General features: G+C 37.0%; 1 protein-coding gene across 1 annotated transcript in view; it reads right to left on the bottom strand.

Annotated features, from left to right (window-relative positions):
- Positions 1-1,477: 1,477 nt before the first annotated feature.
- LOC124156064 (neuroligin-4, X-linked-like) overlaps positions 1,478-21,413 on the bottom strand; it is a 913,830-nt gene continuing 893,894 nt past the window's right edge. The window contains exons 6-7 of the mRNA XM_046530371.1: positions 3,681-3,836; positions 1,478-2,374 (exon numbers count right to left, since the gene is read on the bottom strand). Coding sequence (XP_046386327.1) covers positions 2,094-2,374; positions 3,681-3,836 — 437 coding nt within the window. The 3' untranslated portion in view covers positions 1,478-2,093. The remainder of the gene's footprint in view (positions 2,375-3,680; positions 3,837-21,413) is intronic.

Raw genomic sequence — 21,413 nt, 5'->3', positions numbered from 1 at the left:
AGAGGATTGCCTCTAGAGGATCTGCGGGGTGCAGTGGGAAGGATTGGAGGATGCGGATGGAGCGAGCGGCAGGGTGCGGTGAGGATGAATGTAGAAGAGCGGCAGCCGGCTTCAGTCTCCTCATGTCATTGTAACCGAAGCTATCATAAATATGCCAAAATGTCTCCTAACGCATAATATCAGCTTTCCTGTTTGATATCATTGAACGCGTAACAAGATGAGGACGGGTTAGTGTGAGATGTGGTCTGTTAGCGAATGTACCTAATCTACATATACATTTACTACATAATACCCCATTATACCCCATAAGCCGCCTAAAAGGCGTGTGGCAGGGGGCGTTAGGACACCAGCCGTTCTAACATAAAAAGAAAGTGCTCTAAGGAAATTAGGACTAGCATTTATTAAACTCCTTTATGGTTCGGGGGAAAAACGAATTCCCATATCTATCCGTTCAGCAAAACATCTCTCTTAATTTATCGCTTCCATAGGACCTGGAAATATAGTGCGGCTCTAATATAATGTTCTCCGTGTCGCTCTTAAAGATATCCATTCTCAATTGTTCAAGCAATCTAAGCCTAGCGCGCAGCCTCCAAGTCTCCAGCGGCTCCCAGCCTAATTCGCTTAACATCTGGGTAACGCTGTCCGTAGCGGTTTTTGACGAAACGTGCAGCCTCCCTTTGCATTTTTTTTCAGTTCGCGGGTTAAGTGTTTCTGCACCGGATTCCAAACGCTCGCTGCATATTCAAAGGTGCGGTCGGACGACTCTGAAATAGCATTAATGTGTAACGTAAGCGTCTCTTATAAATACATGATTTCACGCACGTACAGATGTTCTAGTAAAACTATTAGAAAGTATTGATAAATGCAGTCCATAATATTCTGCTGTAAAAATATTTAATTTCAATGGTATATCTTTCATGGACAAATAAATCAGAATATGCAAGCAATTGCTCCTGTACTGCTCATCTTTTTTGAAAAGCCCTTTCGGCTAATGAAGACGACAATTTATTGTGGTAACAAGCAACACAAAAGTTACGCAAACTTTTCTGGGATTTCATTAATTCCGAGATTCTTGGTTATGTTTAATATTGAAGGCATACAAGAATTAAGCGAATCTCAATTGTTATAATTCAAATACACTAATAAACGAACGTCTGGAAGAGGGCTTTCTTTATAGGAAATACAATTTGTTGGTTTAAAATAAATTTTAAGCATGGAAAATGTTTTTTTTATCTTACTTATTTCAAATTCAGTTATAAGCTTGAAGAAAATTGAAATGCAATCACGGTAAATCCTTTCTCTAGGCGTATTTATCGTGAAATTTATGTTCAGACACTTTTTTTCTGGTTATGAATTTCTTATTGACAATTCGTGGAAAAGACGGTTTTGTATTTTCCTAGACAGAGTATGAGCAGCACACTTTTCATCTTCATCATAAGAACAATAATTGTTTTCACGTTAATTTATTGTTGAACCTTTGTACATGTTTCATGATGGAAATAATACTTTCGGAATTTGTGTTCTGTGTTAAAAGAAAGATTCATTATTTAACTTGTCTGAAACTAGGTGTAAAAATATTTGTAAGTGCAGTAAGACGCTAAAATTTGAAATCTTTTACAAATTCGGAGAAATGCTTTCAGCAAGCGCAGGCGTGAACAATTCATTTCAGGGCTTGATCTATGCAATCATTATTTGGGAATTTACTGTCAGCACTACCCAATCACTTCTCGATAGCAGAAAATACAACTAGGTCAAATTTGATTTGAAGGCTAATTTACTAACCGAGATATTTTTCTCATAACTCTAACGCTAACATCAAAAATTTATTTTAATGAATCCTACATTATACTGACTACATTTCGCCCGGAGTTAATTTGAAAAACCCGAAACCTAAAAATTGTAATGAGAAATGTGAATCTTTAACATTATATCCCTACGTGCTGTTTGAGATAATTTTACCGCGTGAGAAGTCCCATTTAAAAGTATTTGAAACACTGCCATTTTGAAATGGACATGTCAATCAAATGAAATTCACTACGCTGCAATGATTTTGATTATAATATATTTTCTACTTGAGAGGGTATTATACAATATTATAGTATACTCCAGAATACATTCCACCATTTGCAGGCCATACATAATGCACAGACACTCTTCTTGCCTTTGGCGGCGGTGGAGACGAGCAGCAAGTGGACCAGAGCAGCGCCGGTGTGGTGGCCCACAATAGTGACGCGGTCCTTGTCTCCGCCGAATGCTTCCACGTTGTTCCGCACCCACTTCAAGGCCTCGAGGACATCGAGAAGTCCCCAGTTGCCATGCACCGCCACTGGGTCCACCGATGTCTCCGTTCGCGCCGGCCCCGTCTGCAAGAAACCTGGAGGGAGAAATTAAATTGAAGCAGATGAGAAAATGCGAGGTAATTTCCAGAGAACTACTATATTTAAAATATTATGACCTTTAAAATTTTTTAGACAGTGTAATAAAACGAACAACGTGCAATACAAAGATTTTCCCGAAAAAAATACAAAATGAAATGGAATTGTCTACTTATTTTTATTTCAAAACTCCATAGCACGTTTATCAACTGACTAGCAAACATCATCTGGTATGTCTATTGAAACGTGTTGTAGAGTTTGGAAATCAAAATAAGTACACAGTAATATATCGTTGTATCTTTTCACTAGGCTATCCTACAATAACTCTCCCGTAAAAGTTGACTTCAAAATTTATCATCACAACAACTTGATAAGTCTTAATTTAAAACTATTATCCCATCATTTAATTTAAAACCTTCGCTATCTTAGAGACTATACAAATTTAATGCACCAATAATATTTTCCCCTTCGTCTCAAATACTTTTATCTCGACGGCTGAACGGAAAGAAACTTTTCCTTGTGTAACAAGTAATTTCTTATTGTGTGTTAAAGAATTGACAATATTTTTGAAACGCAGAACGCAGGAATGCAGACAAGATAAGATAGAGCGAGCACATAATGTTTTATAATCTTACGTGACACAAATGCAGTATAAAAAACATGTCTGGATAAATTTTCTCACCAAATTCTTACTTAGGATGTCAGTCATGGATAAAGTATTTCACATGAGTAGAAATTTTTATTCGGTTAAATAATTCCACCAAAGAATTTGTGAGAGTGGAATTAAGACAGCCAATCGACCGAAGAAGCTTCAAAAGAGTAAAAAAAATCAATCAACATAAGTAATCTTCCAAATTAAGTAAACACTTGATATTTTGATGCAATGGCCTCCACTTATCTCAGTGATAAAACTCGCTCCTTCCATTCAACTATAAATTCGTTCCGCAAATTTTTAATTAAATCAAATCCGTTTCACACTATTACAATCTTTCATTTTGTACCATTGAACACTTTATTCTATGCTACCTTGAATATTTTCGATCAAAATACATGCAAAATTCTAAGTGAACATAAGTAATAAAACGGTTATAGAACAATGACTAAAAAAAGTATAATTTAAACGAGGGTGAAATTGCCAGAAATAAATTCAACTAATAATTTGCATGATAACGTTCTGTTCTGTCAGTTAAGCGCATAATTTAAACCTATATGGTAATCGGTATATGAATGTGGTTTAATGAATATTTTCCTGGTGTATTCAAGTAGATATTGAATAACGATTCGGATTCATCCGTGAATACTTACCGAGGGCTCCCAGTCGGAAGTTGATAGTGACTACGATCACGTGACCAAGGCTAGCAATGACGCTTCCGTCGTACGCGTTGCCCGAGTTCCACTCGTAAGATTCTCCTTGGACGTAGAACATCACCGCGTAGGAGGTAGATCTTTTGTTTGTGGAACCTATTGAAAGAAATAATGGGAAGAAATTTAGCATACTGAAATCCTTAATTTTGTAATGATGATCAGGAATACATTAATTAGAATATTCATGTCACATAACTTTACTATCACCATGGATGCAAACAATTTGCTGACAACATGCACTTTTCACATGTACAATAGCATAACAAAATGTTACAGTCATTATAAAAAATTTTCAAATGCTTGAAAATATGAAATCAAGAAGGCTATTGTTATGCCATGATGTAAAATCATATTTTTCAAATAATTACAGCTTCAAATATTGAAAATAGACGTAGCTTAGCATTTTTAAGTCAACCACTGGGATGAATGTTAACTAAAGAAAAATAATTCAAAAATTTCATTGTATCAGCATTCATAATTTATTCATCCAATGTTACACGAAATGTATTTCTTTATTTATATGTAATCTACGCACGTAATCATGCATAATACTTTTCATTACTTTACTTTCCAGATATGTCCCCACCACTGCCGTCGGGGATAGGATAAAAAAGTGGCCTCGCAGAAAGGAACGAAGAAAATGTGACATGTGCTGCGCTAACGGGCATTATGTGTGCAGACAGTATTTGGAAAATAAATGACTCAAACCCCCAAAGAATGCAATTTTATTTGGATCAGCAAAGACTGCGGAGGGGTAGCGCATCTCCAAAGTCAATGTACCCAAGTTTTACTCTGTGTTAGAATTATGGCTGGAAAGAAAAAAATCCAGATGCCAATCCGGACAAGGTAACCCAACAGCCGAAAAAAATATTTAGCACAAAAATACGGCAAAAAAATATCACAAATGCGTTGCCAAATATGAACGACGAATACAAGTAATTTTACAAAAAATTGCCATTTGCCAAATGAACTATCAAATATATGCTATGTCATTGTGAAACACAAAGAATGCGAAAGACCTTTAGAAATTCCGTAGAAAAAATGGGCCATACTCTGAGGACACGTGTGCCTCGAGTTCAAAAACACTATTCATGCGTAACATATGAATGAATATAAAGCGAATTACATTGTGTTCCTAAGAAGGTAAAAGAGATAGGTTAGCTCAGTAAAACTTTAGTTCTTTAAAATAAATTGTATTAAGATACTTTGTGAATTAATCAATTATTCTAATCGTTAGAAAATGTCTTCTTTCATTACATTTAACTTTGAAATGTGATGAAAGTAGATAAATATTGCCTTATTTCCAAGACCCAGCAGTAGAAATGAGTTTTATACACATGAAGTAATATACAACTATTTTTGTGTACAATATTAGATACTTGATAACAAGAATTAAATAAAGGTTTATGTGTGTGGTATATTTCAACTCCGCCACGTGGATGATCGGTATATGATTGTGGTTCATTTAAAAAAAGCGTATATTAAATTTCAAGGATTACATTATGCAATTTAGATCGTTGCTTCCTCAAAAATTTCCTCTTTCTCCACTTTTTCCTAAAACATTTGAAAGAAATCATTTCAATGTCTCCTGAAAAAATTTGGTAACACTTCATTAAGTAAGTTAATTAGTAATTTGTAGTCAAAGGTTCATACCCAGTCCACAGGAATTCTTCCTCTTGGCAATTAGAGTGAATGACTTCCTCACGGGCAAACACAGTACTATCAGGCGCAGATGAGGATGCAACGTGCGAAGCCTAGGATTGGGAGGAACGAACCCCACTCCCTCACGTTCGCATGCAAATTTCAGTTGCCGAGGCATCAAATCTCGGGGGTTGGTTCGATTAAGACGACCAGGGGACCGTGGTGCGCCAATGACAGACTCTGAGATTGTGCCACAGCTTGCGCTGCAAGGTCCCTCGCTAGCCAGCCTTCGGATATTAATCAACACGGTATCAACTGAACACCATCTCTCGACGGAGGAGGGGTTAAGGGCTTATCGGCAAGCTGATTAACAGTGGTGACATCAGAAAGTAACCAATAATGATCAGTTGTGTTAATTTTAGCCGGACGATCGCGTCTATATGTAGCCAAACATTCATAATATGATCGATATTCATAACGCTTCTCTCTTTAAATTAAGGAGGAGCGCACAGTGGGCCAAAACCGAAAAAAGCTGGCCAAAAGTCGAAAAATGAAGTTAGCGCAAATCAACCAAAAACAGTTGATATTTATTATTAAGCATGTACTCTTTAAGATAGGGTGCCATACAGAGCATAGAATGCGTTAATATAATTTTTACAGCTGGTCAAAGTAGAGCATGTCAGAGAGATTTTAGTGACCTGATTTTTTCCGTTGAAAATAGCTAAATTTGTGGCTTCATTACAGAGTCGTTGTTAAGAATATTGGTTTCAAAGTATTTTTATCCATAAAATTGATCTTCATTAAATGAATAGAGACAGTTTTTGTTTGATTTTACTAGTTAATTAGTATTTTTATAATTTTTCAAAAACTGTGTTGATTTTCCATGAAATTTTAAGTTTAACGGTAATTATCGTTTATATGTACATCGAAATACACGGAGTTATTTATACTGTGAGATAGACAAAAGCATATAGAACAATGTCCAGAATGCAGTTTTTGCGATAACTTGCGATCCTAATTTTAACAACCATATTTATGTGAATCCACCCCGGCCACTCGGACCACTGTGGCAGCCACGAAACGGCGGCGGGACTAAGCGAGGAAAGGATATGATATCCGTGCATAAAGACGACGGAATGCTTGTTCAATGACATTAGTCACTTGAATACATATTTTATGAATAATAATCACCTTGATTTTAGCATATTATACTATAAATGGCTAAATTCAACGTACATCTTGGCGCAGATAACAGTTTCTTGCTAAATTGGTGACTGGGAATTCTACGATTAGGAGGTCATTGGGAGGTTTCTCAGCAGAGTTATGGGCAGAGTTACAGAGTTTGAAAAGATTTTTCCATAATTTCGGATTTCCCTCAAGCATCATGGGCAGGCTGCGGTCGAGGGGTTTAGGGAAGGTCATGCACGTGCAGCGGCAGGCGCCCGCGCCGGCTGGTTGAGGATTTGCGACCCTCCGTACTTACTGGCCCGACAATGCTGGTTTTACAACCTTGCCGGTAATGACTCTTTTCTACTTCCCCTAATTCATCGGTAGCTATCCCAAGTTATACTTTTTACACGTTTTTGCCTCTTGCCGACCCTTTCCGCCACTTGTTCCGACAAATGGAATTCTCGGTTAGTGCCCCTAGGGGTTTTCCGGTTCTTTTTGCCTACCACATGCATCAGTTGTCCTAGAGAGAGTGTCGAGTGAACATCCACTGTAAGTGACTGTGCTGTGTTATAACACTGGATTGATCTGTCAACGTTAGAAGCACTTCAAAGGAGGATATAGTTGTACCTAGGAAGCAAAGCCTCCTTGCACCCGCCTCCGTTTCGTTGTGACTACAATAAGTGTACTCCTCATTCATCGAAAACGATTTTACTCTCCATTGTGGTGAGAAGCAGTGCTAATGGTAAGCAAAATTTTCATTTTTAAAATGGATTCCTAGTTGGAGTCCGCAATTTTTTTTTGCTACCCATGTACGACTGATGATAGTTGGGCTATCGATGGAACTAATTACCTGATATTTTTTTATTTCATATAGTAGTGTTTGATACTAAATTTGTTAGAAACCATGGAGAGTAGAGAAGTGACGGTTACAGCTTCATGACAAAATTGTGGAGAAAAAAAGTACCACGGCACGTGAGAAAAAAAATGTTGTGATAGATTTTTTGATTGAAAAATATCGATTGAATGGAGATGCTAATTTAAAAGGTATTTTGACGAAGTGCCTACAAGCATACTTTTTCGCAAGATATTTTGAGAAATGGAATAAGGCGCAGCGAAGGGAAAGCTACTTTAGAGCTAATAATAGCAAATGGCTAGAGGAAGAAATCAAATTCCCTGAAGTAGTGTACAAATATCTTCCTGCTACCTACGGTACGTTCATTAAAATTTTTAATGAATAGTTTTTTTTACATAGAATCGCTTTCCTATGTCACTAATTCGTATTTTTACAGATTCACCGCAGGACACCGTGTTGCTGCGATTGGCTCGCTCATTTCTAGCCGAGTCAGTCTCCTTTCAGTATTCCTAGTCGAATTGCCGAATGACGTTCACAGAGTAGTTGCTCAGTTATGGATACAACGAAAGTGACTAGTCAAGATTTACATAATGTGGTCTTGGCAAATAGAGAGGGGACTATTAACAAAATTTTAATACATGGAGCGGGAATTGTGAAACATGACATTCTTCCTATTGGACAGCTTTCCGAGGAGACATTGGGAGCCCGACACGAGGAAGTTAGAAGATCAGAACATATCGGGAAAAACATACCAGAAAAGTTTCAACTCAAAATTTAACCTTATGGACTCAAACTTTACCTTATGCACAACTATTTGACAGCTACAACGGCAGAAAAATTCTATTTTTCCCTTGATATTTCCATAGCAGAAGGTAGGCATGCCCCTGTAGAGTTTGCTTCCCGCATCACATTAGCCTATTTTAATTGTTATCGCCCTTCTAAACAATATTGTGGCCTACATAATCCTAAATAAGTTCAATTGTATTTTTACAATACACAATTTGTAAAAAGTTTCGTTAATTTACCAATTCTTTAGACTCTAGCGACTTTTGGCCAGCTTTTTTCGATTCTAGCCCACTGTGGAGCGTAGTGCCGCAGGGTAATACATATAGGAAGGCCCCAGTCCCTTCCCCTGGTAACTGGAATGGAAATAGCTAAAGTGGCGAGATCTCAATGTGAGAGTAAAATTAATATCATTCCAACAATAAAAAATACCGCTTATAAATGCTTCCTTCAGCAACCATACTCCAAATACCAAGGAGTGGAATTTAAGGTATGAAAACATTTTAACGCTTTAACTGGGTAAGTATCAGTTATGTGTTGCTACTTTGAGCGCTTTTAACAAGCGTTCTCAGCGCGATCTTGAGTACAGAGTGATCCATTTATAATTCCCAATATTTGCGATAGTGTCTGGAATCGTAAGTAATATCATTGATAGGTTATTTGATACATTTTATTACAGTGATTCTTGGATGCCGGTCTCGGCCGACCAAATAAGAGGTAGTGGGTTCGAGTGCCCCCTGGGTAGGTTTCCCCTATCCAAGGCATGATTGTTCTTGCACGCGTAATTGTAAAATTTGTTGAATACCCCGATTTAAACTACGAGCCACTACGAGCTGTATTCGGTGGTTTGAGAAAAAAAATAAAAATGAATAAATGTGATTGCAGCTAATTCGCCGCGAAAATAATCTCACTTAACATGAGCGGCTTGAGAGGTGACTTTTGCAAACTTATTTAAATGCACAGTGAGTGAGAGCACATTTAGTAGCCAGCAGGGGATTCCTCTACTGTAGTATACATGGTTTTCAAATTCAGTTTTCGTTGCTGATTCTCAGTCAAATCTCATATCAAAACTCTTAACAACACGAGTGTGAATCATATGGAAATTCTGAGATGACTAGAAGAGAGATTATTTGGAAACCTTAGGAAGAAGAACCGTCGTATCACGAAAGACAATACTCGTTGAAAGATAGGTGGAAGGTAAGGAATGCAAAGGAAGACTTCATCAGACGAGAAGAGCGTCAAACAAATATTAGGATTGCTCTATTATATTAATAAAATAACCTCTTAAGTGTCATACATAGCTTTCCATGAAGCGTAACCACTCATCAGTGGAAAAATCATTCTCATTTGGAAGTAGAGAGTAGCAAGAAAGATCTCGCAATTATGTCAATTTTCATCAGTCCTCTAATATTAATTACATGACTTGTTAGGTCTTTAATGCTACTCAAGAAATATATAAGTTATAGGTTTGGGTCACAATAAGTCAAATTAACGTCTGGTCCATTCGATGTGAACTGAGAATAAGAATAGATTTCAAAAAAAGCCTCAGAAAATTACAGAAATACCAAAATAACTCATTGATTACTACTGAAGGAAATATTTATTCTCAATAATAAGACATCGTGTACAATTGTCATTTTATCGTACCTTAAGAACCGAGATAATTATGCATTGTGCCACGAGAGAACTTTTATTTGTGTTTAACATAACTAAATGCAAGGTCCATCGAGATGGATGAAACTGTTTTATGTGACGGGGCCTATAAAGATTCAAAAGGATACAGTGTTGGAGTAACACTGCGATTATGGAATGCCTTCGATTGCCGATAGGGATCAGTAATGGGGTACTTTTTAGGAAAAATTACGCACCGTCACCAAACCCTTTGCCTAAACTGCATCCATACTGCCTCTAAAATTCATCCCCTCAATAAAGGGTTGCGGTTGGGGATTAGGGGCGAAAAAGTAATTGCGATTTCATTGGCGAGCTACAGAGGAGATGGTAAAAAATTAGAATTAAACAGCTCCACAGAAAAAAATGACACTTTAATTGTTGAGAGTTGCTACGTGAAATACATCAAGTAAACAAATAGTTTTTTTTCTAGTGGGTAAAATAATATTTCCCGAATCTACAATGAACCTATTAATGACGTACCTACACCTGGATAAAATTTTAGGAATTGTATTTATTATCAGATTAATTAACTTTTATGATATTCCGATTCATGAGATGCATGAGGTGTTATTTGTTATAAGAACTCTAGGTTTAGCACGGTTGAAAACTTCGAGGAAAACTGCGCATACTTTATACCACTCATGAACGCAAATTAACTGGAAAGCATGGTATCTCATAACAATGAGACAAATACGTTTATTCTCCCCGTTAAATAGTTTTTAGATTTAAATATTTGAGTATCCTTCATCACGCAAGGTGTAAAATTATGTATTTCTTAAAATCAAACTGCTATATGACCCGATACTTTTTCTAGCCATTGTTTTGCTATGGTTGAATGGTAGCCAATTTACTTCAGATTCCATTCATGTGCATTATTTACACTAACGGCATTTAGGAAATATGAATTGATGCTTTCCCGGCGAATTATGTGGGTAAACTGTAAAATAAATCAACATTCAGTCCTAATATTGAGTGCCGAGACGGAGCTTGAAACGTTGGCCGTTGTGAAAGAATTAACCCGGTTTACTGGCATTTAGGAAGCTATATGCTGGAGGCTATGACAGCCACAAATAGGACTCGAATCATTGGCGAATATCTAATTTAATGTTCTGATGATTTTCTTACGGATCAAAATCGAAGTAAAGTTAGGCCCACGTTCCACTAACATTGAACTAATCTGGAGGCACCTTCACGATGCCTCCAGATTAGTTCAATGAAGGAAGGATAAAAAACTAAAGTTATTTTCTAAATTACTAAAACTAAAGTTTTGGAAACCTACACTAACTACTACCAAGGGCCTTTTCATTTTCAAATCTTGTCTTGAAATATGGGAATCATTTTGAGTTCCAAAAATATACAATGATTGTGTGCATTCAAGATGTTTTTATTAGGTAAGCGGCCAACTACGTCAGTGTTCCAAACGTTTCACTATACTTTTAGGGACTCAAGCACTCCACAAACTTGTAAAGCAAATTGTCCCTATAAATAGCCATTCAAGAAGAAGGGAGCAGGAGAGGGTTTCCTCAGTTAGATATTGTCAGTAAATCATCAGGCCTTTTTGGCACGTTTTAAATTCCAATTTCATCGAGAGAGAAATGTTCCTTCTCATTGGCAATAGAGATTATTGTAAGATCGGAAACATACGCCCAAAATTTTGACTCCCTTGTCTTAAAGTTACGTCGCAAAGAAATTGGAATTGAAAAGTGAGGAATACCAACCAGTCCCCTATACTACCCACACCTTTACCTCTCACATCCCATCTGCATACATATTATTTTCGTTCCAGCAGTCAAAGGCCGCCGTAATGTATATAGAAAGAGAAAGATGTCGAAGGAATTGGACGTTTTTATTCCTTGAGGGGGCGGAACAGAAAAATGGCGTCGAGGTGGTGGGGAAAAAGGTATTCTATTGGAGGGCTGGGTAATGCCGGCGCGCTGCGGGGGAATGTAATTTGGACGAAAAGGTGGGGATAAATACGAGGTTAAGGAAATGAGATGCGGGCGGTGGATTGGGTGGGGGAAGTACAGTTGGCAAGGATGGGTGGTGGAATCGAGTGAGTGGAGAATTCCGGGCAAAAACAAACGAAAGAAGCTCATAGAAGAAATATAGGTGGGATATGTTAGAGGGAAGGAAGTTGTTTGTAAAAGAGGCCACAGTGACAAATAAAGTATCCCGACTGATTCCCGATTGTCCCGAGAAAATAAGCGATTATTGTAATCTTGAAATGAGTTTTAATGCCGTGGATAATCGGGTGCTTTCCGAAATAATCATATTCACTGAACAGGGAATTAGCAACATATTTACTTCTTTTCGATGTCTACAACTGTAAACTAGGAACGAAGAAAATTTCGACAACTGTAAACTATGAACGAATAATGAAGCTCCAAATAAGGAATAATAAGGAGCGATTGCAACAATATCATAAGTGAAAATGAAAAAGAGAGGGTGAAAAATACCCTTTTGCATTATATTACCTATTTACTACTACTACTCTACTGATTAATACTACTATCTTTGGGTAAGGATAGGTAGTTGGCGGGTGACGACAATACTTTGGTCTTAACATATCTCGTGCGTCCTTGCATAGGATTTGCGAGTGGTTCAGTGGTTCACATTTGTTTACCAATTAAAATCAATCATAGGAAGCTCAATGACATATCATAATTGAGTGAAGTTAAAAAGATTTTAGCATATCGTATATCATTGTGACACGTGCTTGGTTTTTCCTCTCGGGCTCGTTAATGAGTAAATTTCCCTCATCACGCGATACTTATGATGGATAGAGATACGTGAAAATAGCACTTTCATTTTAATTTTACAGCACTTTCAATTACAGTTTATTGCATTTTGTAGCATATATATTTTTCGTTATTTTGATAATGTAGCACTGGTAGTTGAAGACAAAGTGTGATGAAACAAAGTTATTCAAAAAAATACGAATCGTTTAAGTAATTAATGAGTATAACATTAACAAGAAAATAATTAAAAATGATATAAGTTGCATGAATATCATTTACACCAGTTGAATATCAACATTGAACAAGTTTCAAAACTTTCTTCCTTCAACCGGTTGCGTCTGCGAGTCACAACTAGCAGCCTAACAGTCACAACTTCCTCTCTGCATCCATAATGCTAACTGGTGACCAGATTGTGTGGAGTGCAGCATTACTAAACTCCGTTTTTTCTAGGCAGATGGCAATATATATATGCTTAACATCGCAGAAGCTACCGGGGTTCTCTCTCAACCTCTCTAGTTGCTGCCGATGAAAATACAAGTGAAGCAGTAACGCCCAGTTGCGCAGCGAGGGGGGGGTTCTCGGCACTAAATATACGAAAATTGTCGTCGAAAAGGCAAATTTATGGTTCAAATATCATAAAAGTCCAGTCATCGCACATATGTCGCATTTATTCACGTGTATCGCATCAATATCGCATTTATCGCATATGCGATTTTCACGTATCACTAGTGATGGGTATCGAAGAGGGTGCCACCCATCCGCTCTAAGCCATACGTGAGAGAACTATCACTACGCATGTTACGAATTTTTGTTTCAAATGTGCACCTATGAGTAAATTTGAGAAATAGCAATCGCTGCTAGGGAAATTGTCTGATGCGCAACTTGTTAACGCACCTGCCAAGTTACCTTTGTAAGCGTTAGCTCTCTCTCTCTCTCTTTCGTGCTGTCCTCTGACTAGCTTATTTCTATTTCGCGACGTTCCCTTCTGGAATAAAGCACTTACTAAGTGATAACGTGCCTTCATTCTTAAATAATGCGAAACTACGCCAATGAATTCGTGGTTTTTTCCCGGTAGTTTCGTATTCCCACTGCTTTTTCCCGCCTTTGAGGGATTTCCTAAGAGAGCAGCCAAACCGGGAAGACAGTGGAAAAAAAGGTTATCAGGATGGTAGGGGTGTCTGGTGATGAGGTGTGGGGCGAGGGGTGCGTGGGATGGTCCCTTGAGACTGGGTTGGGGGGTTGGGAGAAAGGTAAAGAGAAAAGAATATTCAAAGAAGAGGGAGGGGTAATATGAAGCCACGAGTAGGCTTAAAGGAGGATAGGGAAAAGAAAATGGAATTGAATTCGAAACACTCTTACAAGTATAAGAAGCAAATAGAGCTCGCCGAAATGGTTTGGGAAGAAGCAATCGATTTCATGGCTTTTCTCAAGTTCATATTTGTGCGGAATATATTTTATTACAAAAGCGCAAAACAAAGTGATTCATAAGCCTGAGATACTTAAATGGATATTAGTAATTGCGATTTTTTTATTGTATGAGTTACCATACGGTATTTTACTTATATTGAATTTGTATTGAAATATAGTCGATGATTAATTCTTTAGTAAAAAATAATTTGATACCGAACTCTGATCACTAAATTTTAACTCCGGTGCTCCACTCATGGGGGAAATTTTGTCTGTGAGTCAAGTGATTTTCGGGAATAGCCTCAAGGTCTATTTACCTGGAAGTTTTCCCGGTACCAAAGAGATCTCAAAAAATCTTTACTCCAAATGACTAGGTCGTTTAAAGAAGTTCTATTCAGAAATATTGGTGACAACTTCATAAGTCAGTTAAATAATATCTATTAAAAAATACTGGCTTTGACTTGCAGTTTAGCTAGAAAAGCCCCCTTATAGGAAATGGCAAGTACTTTTCTACGCTCTCGTTATCATCACAACGTTTTGGAAAGGAACCAGCCAATGACCAACTGCGATTATATTGTAGAAAATATTGATCTTACATTTTGTAGTCAGTGGTAAATCTAAATTCTAAATTTTACTGTTTTTATTTGAGCTTTTAAACAGTTAATAATCGATACGCAGTTTAAATTGCAAAAACATATTGAATTGTAATTCCAAATTGGCAAGGATTTGAAAATTTAAAGCAGCAGAACTTCGCAAAAAGTGAGCTCAAAGGACATTTAATTTTAATGAAAACGGTGTCTTGTCATCATGTAAGTAAAGGGAATGAACAACTGCATTGCGCTAATGCTTTTACTGAGTAGCAGCACTGATCATAGCCTAAGCAACTTCCTTCTTTGGTTTATATAAAAAAGGCAAAAAAGGAGTGCAAAGAATAAGTTGCATGATAAACACCTACTCAGCAAGAAACACAGAAAGAATTTACCTACTCTATATTTTGAGGTTCCTTTTCGAACATTTCACTATGCAACTATGTTCTTGAAAATGAAGCATTAATGCATAATATACCCAATATAAAACAGTGAAGTAAATTTTCTAATATAGATAGCTATATGATGTTTTTAATGGCATATTTTGAAATACAAAATTCACTTTCGAAAGACGAAATGGAAAATTTGGGTTAGGTGAAGAGCTAAAATTGTTTTGGAGTCACACTGTATGGTCATGGACACTACCTTCAACAACGAGAACCGATGAAGGAAGGTAGTACCCTCGTTTATTTTGGAAAGCCCACCGGAGGCATTATCGTTCTAATTACTGGGGAGGGGGTCACGTCTAATCGAATAGTGATTAACCTACGGGTGCGCGTGAGCCTACGGTCCATGAAAGCCAAGCTGCCAGAACCAAGGAGGCGAACGGAAGAAGCACATGGCACGCCTTTGGCAGGGGCCGAATAGATTTTCGATATTGGGAGGTTACACCACCGCCACTTCCCTCAACCTTTTCTACGACAACGCTCCATTTTCCTCTCAAACAGCGGGAAGAGAGGGGGTGTAGCTAGGCCCATATCTCCATCTAGCCACCTTCCGCCTTTCCTTCGGTCCAAAGCGACCCTCGTTCCTTACCCTATGGGTGTAGGAGGAGAAGCTGCTGTTTACAAAATCGATGCCTCCACGAAGAGGTACTAAAATGCCAATGGTCCATCACTACCATGCAGAGATAAGGTTTAATTGTTGGCTTTCACATTCACTTGTTGTTAAGTATTACGAATTCACGATATGAAAATGAAAATGGTGAAATATACATCTCGAATATCTGTCAAAAATTCATCATCATGTTGATCTTTCAATAACCCGAAGATTGTAGGTTCGAAGATTTTCGCGGCGTTGGTTTGATGAACTTTCCATTCTATTCGGGTTTCTTCACCGCGTTTGTTGTATTTTGAAGACAACAGTTTCGCCGAAATTACACTCGGCGTCTTCCGCGGTGAAGAAACCCGAATAGAATGGAAAGTTCATCAACCCGAAGATTGATTTGACCCTACCCTTCACTCAATGTACCTAGCTAATACTTTGACCGATTGTTAAATTTTCTTGCCTTCTTGCCTAACATCTTCAACCATCTGTTCCTTATAAGTCACGCCCTCAATTTCCTTCGAATAATTACTACTATTATTAAAGGGAACTATTAATTAAAATTGTAAGCTATTTTCATTGGGTATAATGGGCATTCGCAGTTTGGACTAAATTTGAACGAAAGTTATAATCCAAATTCCCGGGTCAGGTGATGAGACCTGCTATATACCAAGTGACTAATGCCAAAGTGAAAAACTACCAATAATACTCCAAGGTGTGGTCAAATATCCAAAATAGTGTTAATTTTAATATTACGAACGCAATAAGACGGATTTTTTACGTTTAGAGGATACAATGACCAGTAGATGGCATTGGCAACTACCCACTGGCTTCATAATTAATTTTAACCTTGCGATAATGATAAGAAAAAGCCATTCATAAGTGGAATCCTCCACCAGAAACACATTTTACCTCTTGCCATAGCATTTAAAGGTCTATAAAAAATAGCACAACCCGGAAATTGTTGTACTACCTGTGTTCATGTCTTCGGTGTCAAGGAAATGAATATTATCTACATAGATTAGATTAAATTAATGCCTCTAGGAGGAATGGAATTAACTTTAAAAGCCGCTCATAAATTTTTGTAAAAGGCTACCGCTATTTGTTTAGTAATCACTATTAATAGTTTAATATCAGTAGTTGATGAAATTGCGCTGTAACCAATGGTAAAAAACTTTTTAAAGTTTTTTTTTCTAAGATATTGGTTACAATTAACAGACGACCTGGTTTAACTCTAAAAAATACGTTAGACTTCATAACATGTGACAATCCATTTCATAAAGTTGATGGTTTCTTGCGATACTTTATGGAATTTACTCATTTTGAATGAAAAACTAAACTTTGTTTTTCAACAAAATATTTTCTTTAATCAGTACACTACCTTGGTTTCGATGCTTTGCGCTATCCTCGGGCCTAAAGATGAAGCGGAGCGTCGAAACCAAGTTATTGTACATATTTAAAAAAAATATTATAGCGAATAAAATGTTTAATTTTTCATTTAAAAAAATCATTATATTTTAAATATTTTGATAAAAACTTATCATGAATCCAAAGACTGCAAATATTCTATAATTTCGATAAGACATGAAATTTCGAGGAAAATAGCCATGTTGAATCATTCACCCTTCAAAATTCACATAAGAGATTTCACGATTATCATTCAAAATTAACGAATCTTTTGAGTACTAATAATCCGAGCTTTACTAAAATTTTAGTGTAAAACAACTGGGAAATTACCTCGCTAACGATTTCCGGCTGTGTAAAATGATGGCAGTTTTTTCCACGACACCACTCGAATGGAGAACACTGCTGTGTCATCGGTTAAATGACCCAGAAAGAAAGGGTGTTGACTAAGGTTTTACGGAGCGTGAAGCGAGAGGAATGCCCTTTTAAAGTGATCTTTACATCGCGGCAGAGACTGAGCCGGAGAAACGATTCTGTCGACGCGGGGCAAGGCTTGAAAAGTTCCCCTCGTGGCGTCGGAGGTATGATCGAGAGGGCTCAAAGTTGAGGAGCAGAGAGGATGCGGGTTGCGCCGGCCCATCGCACCTCGTGAAAATCTCGCGAACCGCCTCCATACTGAGACGCTGCTCCTTGAGTTAACGAAAAATAAGAGTGAGCACGGGATCGTGACGCGTTATCCTCTTATAACAGATTGTGTGTAGGGCCCCTATGGATTATAAAATAGAAGATAAAGGAACCCGCTGGAGTTATACGGTATTAAAGATTATAATATGGATTAAGAATTTAAAAAAATATATTTACTTTTTACAGTCTGTTTAACTAAAAGCATTTTTGCTTTCTTTTGTGTTTTCAATTTATCTCTGTGCTTGGCTGCTGCGGTTATTTTTCGTGGTTGATATGAAGAAAAAGGGTAAACCTGGGTATAAAATACAGTATTCAGGGAAATAAGATGCTAGAGAAAAATTGAACGAAAGCATTAATTACAGAATCCTTTTTTCGTATGATGATATAAATGTATAATGTTCCGTATTATGAAAAAAATGACCAACCAATAAACTGATTCTAATGAATTTAAAAATTGACGAAAACAACAGAAGAAAGGTCGAATAGTTAATATCAATTGGATAAAAACCATAAAAATTGTAATTCGCGATGATTCTTATTGCGGCCAAACTGAACACAAAGCTGAAAAGCAGGTGAAAATTTCATGATTGTAACTTCATCGATTTCGGCAGTTCATTTATGAGTGAACGAACCAGTAAGGCATAAAAGCTTGCTTAATGTTTGATATCGGAGCATGAATATATATCATCAACAATTTTTGATCTTAACAAATATTGCCTGCAATGAACAATTGCCGTTTAAACTTTTTACGAGTTAACAAAAATTATAGAAAAATAATAATAGAGGATTAATTTTTGACCCATATCACAGATTATATTACATATTTTGAACTAGTATGCAAATATACATGTGCCCTTATGAACCCAATCACAAAAATATCAATTCAAAGTAATTATGTTGTTTTGTTAATAAATTAAAAGGTATTTAAAACATTTTCTTATATATTTCATAATATGCTTAAATGCTCACATCCGTAAGAAAAAGAAAATTTGAAACTAATTAATTTTAATCAAGTACAACAATGTGGAAACGGCATTTAATGAATTAGCTCTAGTTGTGGCCCCATAAAATGTTATTAAACCCCTTTTTATCAATTCAATGATAAAACAAATTTAGTATATTTCAAAATTAAGCAAAACAATATGAGTTATCATAGTACCAAGAGAAGAAAACCATTATCCTACTTTCCATTTAGTTTAATCTAATCGTAGCAGGTTTCATTTTAGGTTTTTCATTATCTTACTTGCGGCCATGTACTTCCACGTCAAATTCAGTTGACCCACAACTTTCCGTGCATCATGCAGCAAGATGAAGCACCCGATATAGGAAAACATGGCAAAAGAGGAATATTACGTATAGTAAGGGAGAAAAACATATGAAATTATTCTCTTCCCATTTATGAAATTATACTATGATCCTATCCGTTCCTTTCCCTTTCTAGCTTTTTTTAAAAACATATGTAGGCTATTGCGATCTCTTCTGCATACTTTTACGCCGTATTATGATAAAATTTTACTTGAATCTAAGGTTTTTCATAATTTTGCGACGAATAGAATTCACAAATACTTTTAAAACTTGGTACAAAGCAATGAATAATCCAAATAGTTACAAAAATACATTAGTGACGGCTCTCGTTGGTTCAAACTTCAACAGAAATACGTGGAGGATCCCCCGACAGCCGCTAATAATGCGGAGAAACGCCGCGGAAGCCTTAGATCCAATCAGTTATAAAAATACCTTGAACCAAAACTCATGTGATCCGCATTACCGCATATCCTACTGCCTGTCATAAGAATTACTGGATCTGGGCTCGCATTATCCAAATGCGTGTCCAGATTATCAAACTGCGAACATTTTTCATACAGAGATTGCGATTGACATGTGCTCACTGAAAAAGCCGTAATTGGAACTATTATTTTATTTTTTGACGCCTACAGTCGGGTCGAAATAAAAACCATGGCCGAAAGAACGAAAGGTGTAGCGAAAGAACAAATTGAGGATTCCGTATTGCGGTGGGAATTAAAATCGTGGCTACGTCTGCATGTCGCGCTCGGAGAGGGCCCTCGTAAATCTAGCGAACGGTGGAGAGGAGGGAGACGGACCAATTGAAACGGCGCGGTCGCGGTTTCAACGAGTCTTCACCCTTTGATTGCTTTCGTCAGTCAAGGTCATCACCGGTAAGGGTTCTGGCGGGCGAGAAGGCAAGCAATGAGAAGCGAGCATTTCGCCATCTCTCGACGCAAACGGGAATTGCCAAGCCGGAGAACAGAGGCGAATTTCGTCGAAATGCAGGGCAAATCACTATAGTATCGCCTCGGTCCTCGAGAAATATAAGTAATCACAAGATTATAGGTTGTAAGCGGAAATTGTGAGGAAAATTTTTATGAAATGATATGTAATGATAAAAATCATCTAAATGTGTAGACATAAAAAATTGGTTTAGACGGTATTAGTCACATATTTTTCATGGCGACCTTCATCAATTGTGTATATAACTTTACACCCGTGCGCGTGACTGCGAACAAAGTCACTTGTTTCATGCAACGCTATGCAGTGACATCTTGGCAAAATTAGCAGTGCCGGAACACACTTTGCTTAAAATATTTAGAAGTCCCATACGTGGTTTTATTGCAACTTATTATTTAAATTTTATTATAATTTTTTGTTTTGGTTACGAATATATGTATTCCAACTCTTGAAGCAACAAAATTGATGAAAGTGTTATTTGACAATTATGTCTTTAAACTTTAAAACTCTTTGCATCTCTAAAGTCCAGTAGAACGTTAAAAAAGAAAGAACTGATTCGACAGGTACTCTCTTTAACGGGGTTATTCATAGAAATTGAAGTAAAAATATGTAACTAGCGTAATTACCTCACAGAGCGAATGTCTAAGGAAAACGGTTTATATCACTTTTGAACGACTTTCGACCGTTAAGCAGTTGATGCTAATAAAATCCGCACCATAAGATGCATGGTTACTTAACTTTGGAGGGATTTATGCCTTATTTTTTAAAATAAATTATTGATCAATATTTTCCTCTGAGTAATGCATGAAGCCGTCACATCATAAGAACATTATCAAAGTTGTGTAACGCAACTTCTTGTTCCGTGCGCTAGTAAATTGAGTGGTAAAAATTATGCAATGCCCTATTAAAAAATATGCGACGCTCCACCTTCGGATGCCACAAACCATATACGATATAATTAAAGTTATTTACCTTATGTGCAGAAAATTTTAAACGAGATTTCAGTTTGTAAAATTTAACGAGGTCATTGAAAGCACTTTTAAGGTATTCAGATTGAAAGACTAAAAGATAAGATGAAAAGATGCTCTACTCTCATTGAAGTAATGCTTAAAAAAGCGCACACTTACGGGTGTGACATGGGTGCAGTAGTTTTAGAAGCTGAGTTGAAGGGATGAAGACGGGATAAGGGTTACTGAAGCTCATCTGGATCCATATCCAAATATTGATTGGATTAAGATCCGGAGATTTATTCCGCAAAGGACACTTTCGCATCAATTATAAACTTGATGATCCGTTTTTGCGATCGATTCGCTCCCGAAGCCGACTGTTAACGAGAAACCTTCGAGGTGCTGAAGCGTATGATTAAACCTTTAATGAATGGATGGTACTGAATCACGTAATTATTTAGTATGAAGCTGATCGTAATCTGAAAGTCAAAGGGTTG

Source organism: Ischnura elegans, chromosome 3, assembly GCF_921293095.1.
Source record: "Ischnura elegans chromosome 3, ioIscEleg1.1, whole genome shotgun sequence".
NCBI lineage: Eukaryota > Metazoa > Arthropoda > Insecta > Odonata > Coenagrionidae > Ischnura > Ischnura elegans.
This window is presented reverse-complemented; position numbering and strand designations above follow the sequence as displayed.